The following is a 20991-nucleotide window of genomic DNA, read 5'->3' as shown; positions in this document are numbered from 1 at the left end:
CAAGCTAGCTGTATGGGACTTCATGTGCTTTTCTCCAGGCTCTGTGCAACTTCTGCAAGTGTGTACTCCAACCAATGGAACATTTGTAGTTTCAGGAAAGTGCAACAGTATTATATATTACGTCACTGACTGGGGAAGGGAAGTCTTACTACAACCAGGACAAAAGCAGGAAAAGCTAGAGGGGAGGCAAATAAGATTTAAAATTAAACAAAAATAATTATAATTACATCAATATGACTCTCTTATTCAATAAGGCTATAAACATTTTTATGACATTAGTTCACTGAGTATAAATACACTTCAGGTTCCCTGAACTTTAGTTCATTTATTTCCAGACAAATTTTTTAAAGATCAGCAGAAAAATTGGTGTGGTATTAGGTTTTTTTCTCCCTTTGTAACATACAAGGTGTCCTGCCAGCTGTCCTGTTTCAGTACACTGCCTCTTGTTGCAGTGTTCCCTAGTGTGGTACAGCTTTGTGTAAAAAGCTGCTATAATTTTTCATAGCTATATTAAGTCTTTTGTATGTTTACCCTTACTATAACAACACCTACTAGTAATCAAAAGGTTGGTTCTCAATTAGGTTTAGCAACAAATGTGCAGTAGAGTTTATCTCTAAATTTTTGATGTGATAAAATGCTGATGGTAACACTTGAGTGCATCATTACCTTTCCCATCAGATTCATCATCTGATACAGCTGTGGTACTGTTGTCATCTGCTATTTCCCAAGCCACAATTTCCATGTCAGTTTGTGGCTAAACCCCAATATCTTGACAATCCCTTTTTATCCAGTTCAACATTGATCTTTCATCTACTGCATACTTATAACCAGTAGTTTTTTGCCAAAAAACTGACAAGACTGTATTGGGCATCGTCAACAGCATCAGGCTTGATTTTGGAGAGCAAAGATGAAACAGCTGTTTTATTGTCCAGTACTCATGCATTCAATATATGGCCATAATGTTTTCCATCTTTCTCTTGCTATTATAGTCTTGATGCTTTTCCCTACATGTCTAATGGTGGTTCAGAACTAGATTTTGTCTCTTAAGACAATTTTTTCCATCATACCACTTTCATAGAATCATAGAAGTTTAGGTTGGAAGAGACCTCAGGAGGACATCTAGTCCAACCCCCTGCTCAAAGCAGGACCAACCCCAACTCAGTCATCCCATCCAGGGCTTTGTCAAGGCGGGCCTTAAAAACCTCTAAGGATGGAGATTCCACCACCTCCCTAGGTAACCCATTCGAGTGCTTCACCACCCTGCTGGTGAAATAGTCTTTCCTAATATCCAACCTAGGCCTCGCCCACTGCAACTTGAGATTATTGCTCCTTGTTCTGTCATCTTCCACCACTGAGAACAGCCAAGCTCCATCCTCTTTGGAACCCCCCTTCAGGTAGTTGAAGGCTGCTATCAAATCCCCCCCTCACTCTTCTCTTCTGCAGGCTAAACAATACCAGTTCCCTCAGCCTCTCCTTGTAAGTCATGTGCCCCAACCCCTTAATCATTTTCATTGCCCTCTGCTGGACTCTCCAATTTGTCCACATCCCTTCTGTAGTGGGGAGCCCAAAACTGGACGCAGTACTCCAGATGTGGCCTCACAAGTGCCGAATAGAGGGGAATAATCACTTCCCTCGATCTGCTGGCAATGCTCCTACCAATGCAGCCCAATATGCCGTTAGCCTTCTTGGCAACAAGAGCACACTGCTGACTCATATCCAGCTTCTCATTCACTGTAATCCCCTGGTCCTTTTCTGCAGAACTGCTGCTTAGCCAGTCGGTTCCCAGCCTGTACTTTCATCGTGCCTCATAGTCTCTGGTCATATTTTCCAAGACATTGCTTTAATTTGGCATGCCAGCACTCTTTGCCATGTCATATCCAGAAATGCCAAATTGTAGAAGGAAAAGATTCTCAACAGTAGGCAGTAGGAAAGGTGCAATCATTTTTGCCATATAAAATAGTCATAAAAGGATAAGTGGCTAAATTTTCAAAAGAGAAATGCAGTATTACTAAAAGTGTCTTGACAAAAGTGTGTTTTACAAATTTTCCTTTGACCTACCTTTCCGTATGGAAAATAACTTTATGGCATAACCCTTGTCTTGCTTTTTCAATGCTGACTGAAAATTCCTTTTACGTTGCTAGGGGGAGTGACTTTTAGGGCTTTCTGGTGCGTGGCTGGTGTCTGATTGGCATATCCTGGGGTCTTCTGTTTGTCTACAGCAGTGGGGCTGCTCTTTTCTGTCTCACATCCCACTGTAGGTGCATTCAGGTTGGTTTCTTTGGGGTATAATTAAAGCATGCTACTTCCTCAGTAGATGCTGGATTTTTCTGATGAGTCGTTTGTTTTTCTTACACTAACTTATTTTCCTAGTGGAGTTCCTAAGCATAATTAAAGGTGTTTAGCAGTCACTCGTCCATGGACGATATTTTGTGTGTATGCACATTGCTTAATTCAGTAATCTGTTTTCCATTGGGGGAAATTTACAAGCACATAACCCCTGCCTCACACAAACTGTTTCCCACAAAGATTCCTCATGCAACGTGTGAGGTTTCTTTATTCTCAGCTATATGAATTACATTATCACTCTGATATCAACACATTTAAACAACAACAAAAAACTTGATTAAAGTATGTGTAACCTTGCTGTCTGGTCTTCAGAGAAACTGTATCATCTGTAAATAATAAACAAAAGCAAAATCAGCATTGGGAATGTGTCGTAGTTCTCTCCTACTAATGGTCAGGCATTGGGAAAAAAAATCTCCTATTTCCCAGCGACTGTTGCCAGCTATGGTGTAGCTTCTAAGACAATTTGAGGGGCTATTTACTTAAAGAGCCTAATGATCAATTTTGTAGCAATGACCCACAGTCCTGTCATTTTGATTTTTTGAATAACGTACATTAAAAAGAAAATGTGTCTTGATGGCTTGAAGACAAAACTTAGAGCCAGGTACTCTGTTTTCTAATCTCAGCACTGACACTGACTCACTGTTTGGCTGTGGGTAAATCATTTAATCTCTCTGGACCTGTTTCTGCACTCCATAAAATGGGAAACTAACACTTACTTTAGGAGTGGATTCTAATACCCTTATTCATATTAAGCAATATCTTACTTCATGTGTAGCTTCATTGATTTTACTTGGACTGCCCAAGAAATAAGATATTATTCAACATTAGTAACTGTAAGAAGGTGGTCCTTCGTATTTAAGTTATAGATTTCATCCTTTTTTTTTTTTTTTTTGCTATAAAGCACCTGGTATACACATGGCATTGTGTAAATAATAATAATGTTTACTTCATCCAGCATTTTGAGGCTTAATTAGTCAAAGTTTGTAAATTGCTTTGTATATAAAGGACTGTACAATTTATTATTATTATTTATTAAAATGTCTTAGAATTCATATCTCACACCAACATCTTTCAGTTTCTGGGACCCTCAAACATCCAGACTTCAGTCTTTCTTTGGTCATTGTCATTTGTCCAAATGTATTATTTAAGTTTTGGTTAGTTTACAGATAAAATATTACAATTTTACTGTCTTTGACATTTTTATATTTCAGAGCATTTTCAGGAACAAAGAAAGAGTTGCATGCAGAAATCTGTCTCTAAAAACATTTCAGGATTTTAATCTATTTCATACATACTGAAGGAGTTCAGTCTGCAAATTTTTTACATTATATGTGCTTGAATTATAATTTCAAGTTATTTTTCTAGGAGTTTTTTGGGGGGAAGTAACAGTTTAACACTTTCTATGATGATGTAATGTTCTATCATATATGTTCATTGTCTCTGAATTAGTCACCATGTAGAACTTGCTTTTTTCCTGTTTCTAGCAGCCTGTAGGAACTGTTCCCCTTGGTATGTCAGTAACAAGAAAAAAAGAGGACGAGGTGTCAGTTGGAAGCACGCCTTTGGCAAAGCAGCAGTCAAATCAAGCTTCTGAGTATGCCAGCAGCCCTGTCAAAACAAAAACTGTAACAGGTACGTTCTCTTTTTAATTGAATCTAGCCATTTCGTCTTTCCACCCCTACATAACACACAAGCATTTTTAGCGGCATCACACTTTTCAGACTTAAACAGTTCATTTTAAAATGTTCATTTAATTTACAATTTATGTAATTAAAAATCATCAGATTTTTCATTTCTAAAACACATTTTATTTGCCTCTTGTTTTGCTATTAATATTGAGGTCCATGCTCTTTCAGACAGTGCTCTTGCTAAACTGGGTGAAGGAGATGCACTTACAGTAGAATTTTAATGATTGTCTTGATATATATTGTTAATGGGACTACTTACATAATCTCATTCTGGCTTGTTAAGAAGTCTTATGTTTAAATAAAGTACAATGCAGTACTTTCAATTCCACTTAGTTATGGAAAATGTATTAGCCACCACTTTGTTTTCTGTCTTTAACAAAAACTTAAATGCTGGAGTAGTTTGTGGTCGTTAACAAATGTCTATGCTTATGTTGTAGTGTGCTGTTACTGATTGTCAACAGACATGACAATCTGTTCATTTCTAGGCCATCATAGCGTGCTTCAGTTATTATAAAAAGACACAAGCCAACTAATTGATTTTATCCATTTAAAAAGTGTAGTAATCCTTATAAAATACACGGGGCCAAATTCTGCCTTCATTTACACTGATGTATATTCCATATAGAACTTATCGTTGTCCTCATTGCTATGTACTTCTGTCAGCACTATATGATTGACATCTTTAGGAATCTGGTTTGGAATCTGGCAAAAATGATGCATTGGTTAATAGGTTCCCAGTTGATGAGTGATTTTTCTGCAGAATTTGTTATAATGAGCACTACTCCCTCTGAAGATTTGTTGTCACTACAACCTGAGTAAATGAGATGTTTCTTCTTTTGCTTTAAGTGCTTGTTATCTGCACCTATCAATCTGCTCTCATTGATACCCAGGATTTCAAGTTTATAGTTGTCCATCTCCCTCATGATCGCCGAGATCTTTGATATTTGAAACATTGTTCTCATGTTCCAGTAACCAACTCTGAAGTGTTTTCTTGTGCTAGCATCAAAGTTTTTGGGTTGTCATGCAGCATTAGGGGTCGGCAGAGTTAATTTTTAACAGAGTGGTAGCCTGGTTCCATTTCTGTAGCCAGTAAGATGTTTCTACAAAGCCAAATTGTTAGCCTTGTGTTCAGTCCTCCCCACTTTACCTGGGCTTGGGACCAGCAGCCACATCAGTGTGCAGCAGATGGGCTTATGTTGCAGAGCTAGCAGCTGAAACTGCTGCTGTGATAGGAAACCACAGAGCTGTTTACCAAGTGACTAAAACTCTGTGTGAAAATTTCAAAACAGGACATGACCAATAAAAAGCAAAGATGAAAAAATGCTTACAACTGAGGTAGAACAGAAAAACAGATACTCAAAGCATTTCAAAGAAGTACTCAGTAGACTCAGCCCCACCACAGCACCGGATTTGATGAAACGTGAATCTGATCAGCTTGACATTAACATTGATCCAACAGAGGTATCAGAAGCAAAGGCTGCAGTCAAAGAGCTGAAAAATAACAAAGCAGTGGAGGATGATCAAATTACAGCAGCAATGCTAAAAGTACTTGATACCCCCTTCTAATGAAATTGACAGAATTGTTCAATGAAGTTTTGGGGAAAAAGAGCCCTCTTGATCAGTGGAAATATGGAATCATCTGAAATATCACCAACGAGCAGCTCATTTGCACCAGAATCAGAAGGGAGTGCTGGAGATATTTGGGGCATATACTTTGGATGACAACACACAGATTTCCACATGAAGCGTGTCAAGTGAATATGAACTGATTTAAGGAAATGAGGATGCCTTAGAGCCAGGGCTGGCTCTACCGTTTTTGCAGCCCCAAGCTCTGAAAAAACCTGTTGCCGCCGAATTGGTGCCGCGGATGGCAGGAGAGAGAAGCTGCTGCCGAATTGCCACCGCCACGGAAACTCTGCCGCCCCTTTCCGACTGCTGCCCCAAGTATCTGCTTGGAACGCTGGTGCCTAGAGCTGGGCCTGCTTAGAGCAGTGGTCCCCAAACTGTGGGGCACGCCCCCCTAGGGGGATGCGGAAGAACATATGGGGGGCGGGGCAGGGCCTGGGTCAGCTCCCCCCCTCCTTTGCTCTGCTCTGGCCTTGTTCCAGCCCTGCCCCAGGGCCAGCTGTGGCTCTGCTCCCAGCCATACCTCTGGCCCCACAGCAGTCCCCAACTCCCGCTTCCAGCTCTGGTCCCACTCCTGGCCCCGGCTCCCAGTGGGGGCGCAGCCCAGGTAAGGTGGGGGCATGACCGAAAAAGTTTGGGGACCCCGCCTTAGAGAAACCTTAAAAAGAATCCTTAACAGGAAAGGCAGGATAGTTGAGTGAACACCACAGAGCAAATGGAAGCAGCAACAAACGACAGAGATGAATGGAAGAGATGGTTTCCACGCTATGTGTCAACATTGGTGTGGGAAGGAAGTATATATAATAACTCTGTGTGTCTGTGTGTGTGTATTTTTCCAATTATTCAGTAGAATTACTCAAGTTTTTCACTGATATAACTGAAATCAGAATCTGGTACTCTAATTCTAGTGCTTTTTAATTGCTATTTTGTTACTGAATTTATGCATTTGAAAAGGAGCAGTGACAGAAAATATGCCTTTACAGTGGATATTACAGATATGGCTATGACATCATTGATAGTGAAAACATTTGAAAATTGTTCAAAGATTTAGGCCACTTCATTATTTCACATATATGTGGTCTTTATTTACTATTACTAAGAATATATATTTTCTAGTATTCTGCTATAGGTCAGCATCATAAATTAAATTTTGCTTCAGAACATTTATTTTCTCTTGTGGCTAATTACATGATTCCACACTTACAAGACACAGAGTTAAAACTTTCTAGTGAAATTTTTGTGATTTTGAATGTTTGATTGGCAATTAAAAATCGGATTTGAAATGTTTTTTATAAAGCTTTTATCACATAGACACTAATAGAATGAATATGGTATGATGAAATAACATGATTTTGGCAATTAATTGATCTTTAACTATTCATGGTAAAATAGGCCCAATGGCCTGTGATGGGATGTTAGATGGGGTGGGATCTGAGTTACTACAGAGAATTCTTTCCTGGGTATCTGGCTGGTGAATCTTGCCCACATGCTCAGGGTTCAACTGATTGCCATATTTGGGGTCGGAAAGGAATTTTCCTCCAGGGCAGATTGGAAGAGGCCCTGGGGGGTTTTCACCTTCCTGTGTAGCATGGGACACGGGTCACTTGCTGGAGGATTCTCTGCTCCTTGAAGTCTTTAAACCGTGATTTGAGGACTTCAATAGCTCAGACATAGGTGAGAGGTTTATCGCAGGAGTGGGTGGGTGAGATTCTGTGGCCTGCATTGTGCAGGAGGTCAGACTAGATGATCACAATGATCCCTTCTGACCTTAATATCTGAGTCTATGAATACTAAACTAATAAAGGAAACTCTTTTGTTTAGCTGTCTCGTATTTGAAGAATTAAATCGATTTAAAAAGGGCAAAATATTCATTCAGTATGCTTTCTTGTCTGAAGAAAATCCACTTTTGAAGGATACTTCAAGAATTTAGTTTATTGGAGTTTTTGTTTGCACAAGACATCGAAGCTATTCTAATAATACATGTGTGCTTTTAATGGTAATATTGATATGAGAGATTGTTCTGTAACTAATTATGAAGCCACAGTGTGTGTTCTGAAGTTGATTATACTGTTGTCATAAATATGTGACTGTGACTGAAATTATGTTAATATTTGTGAATATAATTTCAGTAATGAACCATTGATCAAAAAACAAAATAGAGTAAAATGGTGACAGGAACCCAAGCCGAATACATCTATTTTTTCATAAACAGAAAAGGAAATTTTGGGGAAATTAACACCATATTCGTGTTAGATCAGAAGGGGGGATTACAAACTGGATTTTCAAAGGGAAATAGGAAAGGGAGTTGGGAGTGATAAAATAGGAAGGTAAAATCTCTACCCTTTGCTTCTTTCAAATCTTTCATAGAATCATAGAATATCAGGGTTGAAAGGGACCCCAGAAGGTCATCTAGTCCAACCCCCAATGGTCCTCAGGACCATTCTACAGTGATGCCTATAAGAAAGCAGTCAATTAAAGGTGGTTTGATGGACAAACAGGATGTCTGTTGGCACTTTATCGATTTATTATTTTTAAAAGATTGTATATGTACGTTGTGAGAAAACAGAGGGAGTGAGGGAACTGCATGCAGGAGACTAGAAGCCTGGAGCAGGTTTGCTAAATGAACCAACCAGAGATATCTGGTGCAGGGAAGGAACCTCAAGCAACTGGTTCCTTATAAGAGAGCTATTGCTGCTCTGGAAAGATGGGACTGACTCTGAGAAGCTGCAAGGGAGTCAGCTTGGTTAGGGCACCTGCAAGCTGATAATAGAGACACTGCGAGGAAACCTTTTTCCACTCCCCCGGCACTGAGGTAAGACATATTTCTGGGGACTCTGTGAGTGATTGGGGAAATTCATTTTTTTTTTGTTTGTTTGCATTTTTGGAACTTTGTAAATAAAGAAACCAGACACTAAGAAGGACTGTGATTGAAGGAGAAAGACTATGGGGGGCGGTGAGGGGGTTGTTTAAAGACCCCTGAAAAAGGGGAAATGCGCAGCACTGCACAGGCACCCCGACCACCAGACATAAAAATGTATATATTTGACTATATTCCTCTTCCACCCCACCCTTCATATGCTCCTTATCTCATTATATTGTAAGCTCTTTAGGGCAGAGACCTTGTCTTCATATGTGTTTGTTCAGAGTCTAGCAAAATGGGACTCGTATTTTGATTGGGGTTTCTGGGTGCTGCCATAATTCTCCTTCCTCTTTTAGCCTTAATCCCATTAATATGGGGTTGGCTCTTTGAATACTTTTTCTCCATTCCAGTCTTTCTTGACTCAGTTCCTCAGAAACTCCACCACTAATCAGATCTCTTTGTATGACATCTATCCACCTAGTTTTGGGTCTTCCAACTCTTTTCTTACCCTCCACTTTGAAGTTTAATATCCTGTTCTTATTTGAGTGATTACACATGTGCATTCCTCTCTTGATGTGTGCATGCCCCACAGTTGCCATAAATTTTTCCTTGGTGGTACCCATTGGGGTGGCTCAAGTATCCTTTACTGCTGTGCAATTCTGGTGCCAGTAAGAAGCACCCAGCCAACCCCATGTCCTCTCAGTTCCTTCTTACCTCCTGGGATGGTCACCGGAACGGCTCTTCTTGTATTTGCAAGTTCTCTCAGTGGACTTTCCTCTATATTTTAAATAGTTAGTTAGTTTTAGTGAAGTTATTAGTTAAGTAGTTAGATTTCAGTGTTTAACAGTTTTTTGGCCAATTCCCAGTGCCTAGGGATGCCTCAGTCACCAGGCTTAAAGCCCTGCATTTCCTGCAACAAGGCTATTCCTGAGTGACCCACACTCAAGTTATTTTAAGTGCCTGGGGAAGCTCATACTGGGGACCATTGACAAATCTCCAAGGACTTTAAGTCTCGCCCGAAGAAGGATAGGGAGGCCAGGCTAAAGTTTCTACTCATGGAGGTGGCACTGAGACCTCCATCTGAGTCAGGGCAATCAGACTCAGCACCCAGTGCCTTGGCATCAGTAAGGAATGCTCCTCCTACTGTACCAGAATTCACATTATCAGTTGTCAGTGCTTCCATTCATCCTGTCTGCAGCTGCTTGCATATTCACAAAATGTATGGCCGTATTGGCAGCTTTCCTCAGGAGATTAAGGGTTCTGGTCTACCTTATCTGGATGACTGGCTAGTCAAAGACTGGTCCATGGCTCAGGTTGTGTTCAGAGTTCAAATCATCCAGTTGATGTTCATAGCCCTAGGCCTTCTGATCAATGCAGACAAGTCTACCCTTGGTCTGGTACAGAGGATAGAGTTTCTTGGGGCGTTATTGAACTCTACCTAGACCAGGGTGTTCCTTCCCAAGTTACAATTCCAATCAATCCAATCCCTGGTGACACATCTCAAAGATCATCCAATCACAATAGCCTGAAACTGTGTCAGGCACCTAGGCCACATGGCCTCATGCACATATGTGGTACAACACAGAAGACTGAATCTCAGACCTCTCCAGACACGGCTGGCCTCAATATACTCATCAAGCTGTCTCCATCTGGACACTGTGCTCACAGTACACTCACAGGTTCACATCTCTTCGAATTGGTGGTTGGATCCTCTCAACGTTTGTGCAGGCGTTCCCCTTTATCCGCCCTCAACCTTCATTGACTCTGGTCTCAGACGCATTAGCTTGGGGAGATCACCTGGGGCTCATCTGAACTCATCTTTGGTCTCTGGAGAAATCTCTCTCTTCATATCAATGTCAGAGACTCAGGGCGGTTTGTCTTGCCTGTGAGATATTCCTGCCTCATAGTGGGGCAGAAGCTTATTTGTTCTTACAGACAACATTGGATCCATGTTTTACCTACATAAGAACATAAGAGTGGCCGTAATGGGTCAGACCAAAGGTCCATCCAGCCCAGTATCCTGTCTGCCAACAGTCGCCAATGCCAGGTGCCCCAGAGGGAGTGAACCTAATAGGTAATGATCAAGTGATCTCTCTCCTGCCATCCATCTCCACCCTCTGACAAACAGAGGCTAGGGACGCCATTCCTTACTCATCCTGGCTAATAGCCATTAATGGACTTAACTTCCATGAATTTATCTAGTTCTCTTTTAAACCCTGTTATAGTCCTAGCCTTCACAACCTCCTCAGGCAAGGAGTTCCACAGGTTGACTGTGCGCTGTGTGAAGAAGGACTTCCTTTTATTTGTTTTAAACCTGCTGCCGTTAATTTCATTTGGTGGCCCCTACTTCTTGTATTATGGGAACAAGTAAGTACTTTTCCTCATTCACTTTCTCCACACCACTCATGATTTTATGTACCTCTATCATATCCCCATAGGCAAGGAGAGAGCTCACTCTTCTCTCCTTTGTCAGGAAGCAGTTCACCTGTGGGAATTTTGTAAGCCCATTCAATCAACCTCAAGGCCTCTTAACTTCTGGGGGTGTAGAATGAACTGGCAGATCACATGAGCAGGTCTTGCTCCAGTCACAAGTGGTCTCTTTGCCCGGATGTACCTAGAGGCATTTTCCAGCAATGGGAGACTCCCCAAATAGACCTGTTTGTGAACAAGGACAACAGACAGTGTAACCAATTCTGCTCCGTTCAAGGCCGCAGTCCAGGTTCTATTATGAATGCCTTCCTGCTACCCTGGATGGGACAGTTTTATTATGCTCTTCCCCAAATCCCACTCCTACACAGAGTGCCATTAAAGATCAAGTGGGTTATATTTATAGCCCCACCAACATTGGTTCTCCACTTAGACCTCTCAGTGGTGACTCCAATCTTGCTCCCATTGCACCTGGATCTGATCTCTCAGGACCATGATTGGCTGCTCCACACAAACCTGAGTTCCCTTCATTTAACAGTCTGGAAGCTCCATGGCTAAATCCCAGAGAATAGGCTTGCTCAAAGCAAGCTCACCAGGTCTTATTAAGTAGTAGAAAGCCCTCCACCAGGACTGCCTGCCCATCAAAATGGAAGAGGTTCTTGTTCTGGGCTTCCCAAACTAGAGTCTCACCGATGCATTCATCCATCCAAAATATACTCAAGTATTTGTTGCACCTGAAACTGCAAGGCTTACCAGGACCCTCTATCAGGTCCACCTGTCAGCAATATGCGCTTTCCACCCTCAAGTGGACAATCACTCTGTTTTTTCAAATGCCATGGCAGTCAGATTCCTCAAAGGCCTAGAAAGGTTGTACCCCGAAGTAAGGAAGCCAGTTCCTCCTTGGGACTTGAACCTGGTCTTGTCAAACTTATGGGACCACCATTTAAGCCTTTAGCAATGTGCTCCTTACTATACCTCTCTTGGAAGGTGGTTTTTTTTTTAATTGCCAACATGTCTGGCAGAAGAGTTTCTGAACTGTACGGAGCTACCATAGACAGTCTTTTTTAAAGAAAGGTGTATTTATGTTCTCACCTGAGTTTCTTCCGAAAAATAGTTTAGCAATTTTATAGTAATCAAGAAGTTTACATACCTGGCTTTTCCAAAGCCTCGTGGAAATAACAATGAACGACTACAGTAATTGGATGTTAAACACACTCTGGAATTCTTCATAGAAAAGACTAAACTGTTTCAGCATTCCACCTTAACTGTTCATGGCTGTAGCAGACAAAATGAGAGATCTCCCAATGTCTGCACAGAATTTCATGTATCTGTACTTGTTGTGATCAGACAGGCGTTTAGCCGCCCAGTAATCTGACTGCTCGTTCCACGGGATCACAAGCAACAGTGTTCTTAGTACAGATCCCCATCCAGGACATTTGTAAAGTAACAACCTGGTCATCGGTTGTTACTTTAACAACCGATGACCAGGTTAACGTTTTAATTTTCATTGTATTCAAGACCTGTGCTTACAGGTGCTGCCTTTAAATAAATATTAAATAATAACTTTGTGGGAGCCCTCATTGCCCATCCCACTCTTTTACTCCAAGCTTGTTTGCTCTCAGTGTTGATCCTCATATTTCTCTCAGGCTGGAAACCATAGGCTAAGGAGGAATACTTTTGCATGGAACCAAGAAACTCAGAGCAACTTCATAAGTGTGAAGCTAGTAGTTGGGAGAAAGAAAGTGGGACGTGTGAGTGCTTGAGCCAGGGTTGTGAGAGTCTTTATAAAATGAAGAAGGGTGTACTCAGGAGTGGGAAGGGAGGTGGGCCTGCTACGTGGAAGAGTAGGAGGGAACTAGGATAAATGCATATTTGGCATTGAGGACTGGTTAGTTTGCAATTATAGAATTTTAATGGCTCTTCAAAGTTGTTATGGGGGGAAGGAGTGAGGGTAGGGGCAAGTGTGTATTTGTACTGAGTGAGTTTTTCAAAACTTGGATTCTGAATTGCACCTACAAAAACTGCGCAAACTTTCCTTTTGCACAGGTAATTGCTCGTGCAAATATTTACTTGCATGCCCAAATGCAACATTAGTATGTGGCAGTTGCCTGTTTATGCAAGCATCTACATTTTATCTGGACATAACTTTGGACTTGCGTTTTGAGAATTCATCCCTATGGCTGGCTCATTCTCTTTTTCAGTTCTCTAGCTGATTCTGACCTTTGACCATTGCTACTATCTTCTTCATTATGGAATCAGATTTCCCATTGCTGGCAATGGTCAAACCAAAAATTACTAGTCAAAAAGTCTGTTGTTCAAAATCTGGAGGTGTCAAGAATGGTAATGTTGTTGATTTTACAAACAACCTCTTTTTTTTGTAGCAAAAATTTTGTTGCAAAAATTGATAAATGATAAATAATGGTAATAATAAAGCCAAACAACTGTTTCATGGGTCATCAAAGTACTCCTTAGTTTTCTAATGAAAAACTGCTCAATTTAAATTAAAAGTGGATGTTGAGAAGTTATGTTTTTAATTATTTAGCAAAATGGACATTACTGCAGCAAAAAAGAAAACTTCCTTGTTAGATTTCATTTATATTAGGAATCGCTCACTTTAATCATGTACTTTATCTTACTAGTTTAGACTAAATCCCATTCCTTTTATGATTAATCGGGTATTTAGTTTCATTGTAAAATAATTTCATGGCACAGAGTTTGACACTAATGAATAAAATATGATAGCTTTGTTTCTCTCAGGAGATAGAGTGGTTTGACTAAGTATTCTGTTTTCCTTTTTGAATTAAAAGTAGTTAGTCTTTTGAAGAATGCATTATGGAATTTGGCATAGTTAATTCTTGCTTCGTTAAAGACTTTCAAATTATGTGAAAGTGGGAAATATTATACACGACAAGCAAAGCTACAGCACTGTTTGTTTAAAAAACGATCTTTTCAAAATTTGTTCTTTTATCTTTTTTAAGATTGCAATGTACATGACAAAATGTTTGGTTCTAATCCTAGACTTCAGCTTTTAAATATGTGCACGTTTTTGCATGCTCTGGAGTTGCAGGTGTAGAATGCATGATGTACAGATATAGATAGGAGTTGCATCTGCACACGGGTATGCAGAGCTCTGGTTTGCCCATGTACAATTCGTGCACATGTGGTTTTATGTGCACATTTAAATTTAAGCCTCAATGAAAAAAGTAAAAGCTAAAAGATTGTTGGTGAATAAAAGTGATTTAAAGGGACATGATGTCTACCTCAAATAGTGATTTAAAGGGACATCATGCCCACCTCAAATAGACCCCTAATGGTAAAGAGAGATAGTAGGGTTCTGGAAATGTTGTCACTCTTAGCCTCTGTACCCCCCTATTTTTCATCAATAGCTTGTTGGAAGTGGATGGGACAACATATGCTTTTGTTTTAGGGTTCATATTGTAGCCTGTTGAGCAGAATTGGTTTCTGGTTAGAGGATTTAGGGAGGGAAGATCTGGCCTGTCAGTGGAGTTGGAGAATGCTAGACTTGAACTCCCATTTCCTATAGTCTGTGGTTGACTAGCTAGAAAGATCTCTGTTGTGGATGTGAGGCCACAGGAGATGGTAGTTATGAGAATTTGGAAAGGTTCAGCTGTAGAAGATGAGGTTTCCTCATCAAAAGAATTACAATTAACTCTTTACCCTTTCTTTCAGCTCCTCTTTTCTGCTAGAGATGTATAATATATATTGGAATATGAATGATACGTAGTATGCTAATCTTTAAATTGTATATCTCTGCCTTTTTTCCATTTCTTTAATCCTTTCACTGCCATCTCCTAGTTTAATTGACTCTGTCTACCATATTTCCAGTTTCATGTTACCTTTTTATATCTAGACTTTTCTCTTACCACTCCTCTTCCTCTCTCCCTTTTCTCCATAAAACAAGGAGTAAAAATCACACTGATTATAGGTCGAGGCTTTTGTTATACTCGTCGTCAGACCAGTTTCAAAAAACACTTCTTGATAGAAACACTGATTATTTTAAGATTGGTATTGTTAGCCATCGGGGCTAGCTATGCATGTCTTAAATGGTTAGAAAGCTGGGAGTCCTGCATTAGTGTAAGATGTGTGTGTAGTCCTTGCTGGTTGAGAGAGATAGCGTCTTAAAAGTCTTGATTTTACCTGTTTCTTTTCCAGCATGCTCTTAGAAGCCAGTCTGTTGAGAACAACTGGAAACCAAGCCTATATATTAACTGACAGCAGCTTGGAATTGCTGTGAAATAATTTAAAACATGGATCTCTAATTTTACCAGATTATGACATAAAGGCTGCTGAAACCTTGCCAGAAATGAAGTATGGTAAAAGAGCAAAATTGTTACTTATATGGCACCTAAGTGCTCAACAAATAAATAAGACAAGTATCAAGCTACTGTTATTATTTATCAAGCATCCAGCAATATCCTAGACAAGTCACAAAATAAGAAAAAACAATAGAATGTACAGTCTAGAGTTAACATGTGACAGTAATGGTAATTTACACGGAAAGAACAATGGAGAAGGGGAGAAAAAAAGGTGCAGGTGACAGTAAGTTCACACAGTTACTCAGTAAGGATGTAGATAGTTGCCTGACCTCCCTTATTTATTTGTTGTTTACTGATCCTCTCTGTTCTCGGAGGTGAGATAATGCAGTGATGAGGGTGCAAAAGTTATATTCGCCGTTTGTCTTTTTCCATAGATTGTTGGGTTTTTCCCTTCTTCCTTTGACTGTCTCTCTCTCACCATCTCTACATGGAAAGGCTGGGACTGGGTTTAATAGACCTGTAGAAAAATAAGTTAGTGTTGAAGTGGTGAATGTGTTTTAAAGGTCCTATGGCTGGACCAGTGATGAGGAGAAAAAACATTGTTGCACAAAAAAATGTAAATGACCCTACCTCCCCACTTTAAAGCATTCCTTCCCCTTTTCTCTTACTTTTAAATATCCTTTAGTTCTCTCCATTCCTGGTTTTCTGCTCTCTCTTTCCTCTCTGAGTTTTGCTCACTGTCTTTTCCCCTAATATTCTGTTTGCTGTATTTTCTTCTTCCTCCTCTTATCCTCGGTTTATTCTCTTGCCTAGCTAACCCATTGCTGTCTTTCTTGTGTTCACTCCATAGACTGCAAAAAGAAAAGGAGTACTTGTGGCACCTTAGAGACTAACAAATTTATTTAGTCTCTAAGGTGCCACAAGTACTCCTTTTCTTTTTGCGAATACAGACTAACACGGCTGCTACTCTGAAACTCCATAGTCTGACCATCACCACCTTGTTTTGTTTCACCTTTCTCTTCTCCCACATCTAGATATGCATGTCTTTCTTGTAGGTGCTCCTCATCCATATAAGCTCCACAAAACCATTTCCACTCACTCCCACCTTCCTGAATCATCTTCTCTGATCTTTGTTCCCTCACTATTCAAGGCCTCCTAAATTTCCCTTTCTGCTTCCAAAGTGCACCATAATCTTTGCTTTCACCACCCAGAACTCCTTTTTGATATCTGTTCTTCCCTTCTTTGAAGGCCCCATTTCAGCCTCCACTCTTTTCCTTCTCTAAACTGAGGCCCTATCAAAGAAGAGAAAGGCCAGCTGAGTTCTTCTCTCAGCTCCACCAGCCACCCAGATCTTCTGCTCACATTCTCAGCAGCTATATTAGCTGAAAGAAAAAAATAGGAGGTTAGCTGACTTGCAGCCAGCTAGAGAAGTATATCCATCATCAGGCGGCCTTAGCAAAATGTTCACGTATATAATCTGTATGACAAGGTGGGTGAGAAAATATTATGGATCACTGTAACAGGAAACACCAGCTGTGGGGAAGCTTGAATACCAATACTTTTAAGCTTCCAGAAGTGCTAATATGGCAGGATACCAACTACAATTTCAGCTGAATCTTTTGTAGTGTTCTGTAAAAACTGTATTTGTTCATCTCCATTATTTTTTAAATTTTCAGTTATTTTCACTTTTTCTCTGAGAACTGAATTACTTAAAACTAATTAAATTAAAAATGTTTAAACCTGCTTCTGAAATAGTAAGTTGTAACCCTGTGGCTGACATCTCAAATGCATCAGTCAGTAACACAGTAGTAGAGAATTGTTTTTATATAGAGCATTTCATATGCAAATATCCAAACACTTGAAGGAAAATCAATTGGAAATTGTTCATGCTGCAAGTGACTGTATAAGCAAATGTTATACACTCATCAGTAGCTCACATACAGCCACTGGTATTAGAAACTGTTTTAATGAGAGAAACAATTTTGTCAGATTGTCAGGATTGTCTTGCTCTTCTTTTCATTAAATATCTTGAAATCGTTAATTTCCATGTGGACACCCATCAGTCAGAGAAATGGGACCTTGATTTAATACCTCATCCAAAAGATGAATGCAGTGTTGTAGCCGTGTTGGTCCCAGGATATTAGAGGTACAAGGTTGTTTAGCATAGGTAGCTAGCATATATTCTCTTTGGTCATAGCTGTTAATGGGCTACTCCACCTTGAATGGTCCCTTAGAATATGTACTAACTACCTATGCTAAACAATCTGTTCCACCTTGTACTTCGCTGTGATGCTCAGTGTACCTGTCCAAGACCTGAAGAAGAGCTCTGTGTAAGCTCGAAAGCTTGTCTCTCTCACCGACAGAAGTTGACCCAATAAAAGATATTCCCTTGCCCACCTTATCTATCCAAAGGATGACACCACTAGCTGTATTCTGCTGGTACTGCACTGCAGACTCAGCAGTGAGCATTACACCAAGTCCAAAGTTGAGACATGAACCGAGAACTTTCTGCTTCAGCATGAAGAGCTCATGCCAATAGAAAAGAACGTACACTACAGTAAGCCATTCCAGTTTTAGAATCTCTTATTCATTTTAAGGAAATGTCAGTGTATTGTTCTGAGAAGGCAGAACATAGTTCATTCTAAATCAAAAATACCTAAAATGTTTTAAGCATCCCAAATTTGATTGACTGAAATATTTTGTAGAAAGTTTATTCTTATTAATATTTGATTGCTGATGATTTCTATAAAAATCAACATTTATCAATATAGTTGGTAAACACTTGGTAGTATCTGTGATACTGCAGTTATTTTTTAATAATTGGTGCATCTTGCATACAATGGTAACTGTTGGTAAGCATTCAGTTTTAATGGTGACTACTGCACCACTGCTACACAAATAATTTTCTCTGACTGCTTCACATTATACATATGGTATTTTTCTGTTTAATATAAATTATTATTACTTCCAAGAAATGTGAGGGAAAAGGGGAAACTGTTTCATTCATTAGATATGGTACTTGTCACTTTCATTGATGTATTTTAATTTAATCCTTTTCACTTTTGTAAATCCTAAAGTCATGCAGTATGTTACTGTGATGGGTTTGTGGCCTTTGGGGTGTCACCTGATCTGCTGGGGTTTAACTGAGCCTCCCCTGCTCAATCAGCCTGGGTTCCCTCTTTACTCTTTTGCTGGATTAGGCTCTCCGGCCTCTTGCAGCACACACAGGTAGGGCCACACCCTGTTGGAGACACAGACAGAAGTCAGCTCTGTGTGAGAGGACTCCCCCAGCACTTACATGCCCACTCCCTACTACAAAAGGTGAATTTTACGTGAATATAAGAGATAACAGACAGAACAAAGCAGATTACTGACCAGATAAAGCAAAATACACAAGCTAAGCTCAATATACTTAAGAAACACGTTACAAAATGTAAAGTTTCTGTGGTTCAGAGTTCCAGTTATATTTCTTTTCAGACTGGAGCCCTGTCTCAGTCTGGACTCCCCTCCCCCACACGTTCCTTCAGGTGGCTTTAGCAGTCTTTCTTCGTGCGCAGAAAAGCCATGGAGAGGTGGAGTCCCCTTTGCCTTTCTCCGCACCCTAAAACAGGGTTTACATAAGGTGGGAATCCTTTGTTTCCCAAACTTGACCCCTCCACCCCCTTCCAGTGGAAAGTTACAAGTAGTCCCAGATAATGTTTAGTATCAGGTGACAAGACCACCTGACTCTGTAGTATCCAGAGTCCATGAGTCAATGGCAGTATGAATGGCCCGCAGGAAGACCAAGCCTTTTCACAGTCCATTGTCCTTGCTAATGGGCCATTGGCCCTGCCTGGCTTTTCCACTGTTGTACCTGAAGTGTTAGCAGTGGGCATCACCCAAAGTAGCATAGCTGAAATACAGATACAGAAATGATACAGGCATACAAACTGGATAATCACATTCAGTAAATTATAACCTTTCCAATGATACCTTACAAGACCCATCTTGCATAAGGTACATCTCAGTTATGTTATATTCTTATCATAAGCATATTTTCATAAAGAATATGGAGTGAAACATCACAGTTACATTTTGCAAATTAAGTGTGGAACTTTCTCAGTATTATCATAGAATATCAGGGTTGGAAGGGACCTCAGGAGGTCATCTAGTCCAACCCCCTGCTCAAACCAGGACCGATCCCCAATTAAATCATCCCAGCCAGGGCTTTGTCAAGCCTGACCTTAAAAACTTCTAAGGAAGAAGATTCCACCACCTCCCTAGGTAACGCATTCCAGTGTTTCACCACCCTCCTAGTGAAAATTTTTTTCCTAATATCCAACCTAAATCTCCCCCACTGCAACTTGAGACCATTACTCCTTGTTCTGTCATCTGCTACCACTGAGAACAGTCTAGATCCATCCTCTTTGGAACCCCCTTTCAGGTAGTTGAAAGCAGCTATCAAATCCCCCCTCATTCTTCTCTTCCGTAGACTAAACATCCCCAGTTCCCTCAGCCTCTCCTCATAACTCATGTGTTCCAGTCTCCTAATCATTTTTGTTGCCCTCCGCTGGACATTTTTCAATTTCTCCACATCCTTCTTGTAGTGTGGGGCCCAAAACTGGACACAGTACTCCAGATGAGGCCTCACCAGTGTCGAATAGAGTGGAACGATCACGTCCCTCGATCTGCCGGCAATGCCCCTACTTATACATCCCAAAATGCCATTGGCCTTCTTGGCAACAAGGACACACTGTTGACTCATATCCAGCTTCTCGTCCACTGTAACCCCTAGGTCCTTTTCTGCAGAACTGCTACCTAGCCATTCAGTCCCTAGTCTGTAGTGGTGCATTGGATTCTTCCGTCCTAAGTGCAGGACTCTGCACTTGTCCTTGTTGAACCTCATCAGATTTCTTTTGGCCCAATCCTCCAATTTGTCTAGGTCCCTCTGTATCCTATCCCTACCCTCCAGCGTATCTACCTCTCCTCCCAGTTTAGTGTCATCTGCAAGCTTGCTGAGGGTGCAATCCACACCATCCTCCAGATCATTTATGAAGATATTGAACAAAACCAGCCCGACGACCGACCCTTGGGGCACTCCACTTGATACCGGCTGCCAACTAGACATGGAGCCATTGATCACTACCCATTGACCCCGACAATCTAGCCAGCTTTCTATCCACCTTATAGTCCATTCATCCAGCCCATACTTCTTTAACTTGCTGGCAAGAATACTGTGGGAGACAGTGTCAAAAGCTTTGCTAAAGTTAAGGAACAACACGTCCACTGCTTTCCCTTCATCCACAGAACCAGTTATCTCGTCATAGAAGGCAATTAGATTAGTCAAGCATGACTTGCCCTTGGTGAATCCATGCTGACTGTTCCTGATCACTTTCCTTTCCTCTAAGTGCTTCAGAATTGATTCCTTGAGGACCTGCTCCATGATTTTTCCAGGGACTGAGGTGAGGCTGACTGGCCTGTAGTTCCCAGGATCCTCCTCCTTCCCTTTTTTAAAGATGGGCACTACATTAGCCTTTTTCCAGTCGTCCGGGACTTCCCCCGATCGCCATGAGTTTTCAAAGATAATGGCCAATGGCTCTGCAATCACATCCGCCAACTCCTTTTGCACTCTCGGATGCAACGCATCCGGCCCCGTGGACTTGTGCACATCCAGCATTTCTAAATAGTCCCGAACCACTTCTTTCTCCACAGAGAGCTGGTCACCTCCTCCCCATGCTGTGCTGCCCAGTGCAGTAGTCTGGGAGCTGACCTTGTTCGTGAAGACAGA

General features: G+C 40.8%; 1 protein-coding gene across 17 annotated transcripts in view; it reads left to right on the top strand.

Moving 5' to 3' along the window:
* Positions 1–20991, top strand: part of VPS13B (vacuolar protein sorting 13 homolog B) — a 914031-nt gene that overhangs the window by 460822 nt on the left and 432218 nt on the right. For 12 of the 17 annotated variants that reach the window (XM_037892214.2, XM_027818377.3, XM_037892216.2 and 9 more), the window contains exon 21: positions 3831–3978. In XM_037892214.2, the coding sequence (XP_037748142.1) occupies positions 3831–3978 (148 nt within the window). The remainder of the gene's footprint in view (positions 1–3830; positions 3979–20991) is intronic. The other 5 variants (XM_037892217.2, XM_043539292.1, XM_043539291.1 and 2 more) reach the window with 1 other exon arrangement.

This window comes from Chelonia mydas, chromosome 2, assembly GCF_015237465.2.
Source record: "Chelonia mydas isolate rCheMyd1 chromosome 2, rCheMyd1.pri.v2, whole genome shotgun sequence".
NCBI lineage: Eukaryota > Metazoa > Chordata > Testudines > Cheloniidae > Chelonia > Chelonia mydas.
The sequence above is the reverse complement of the archived record's forward strand: the minus strand, read 5'-3'. Positions and strand labels throughout refer to the sequence as shown.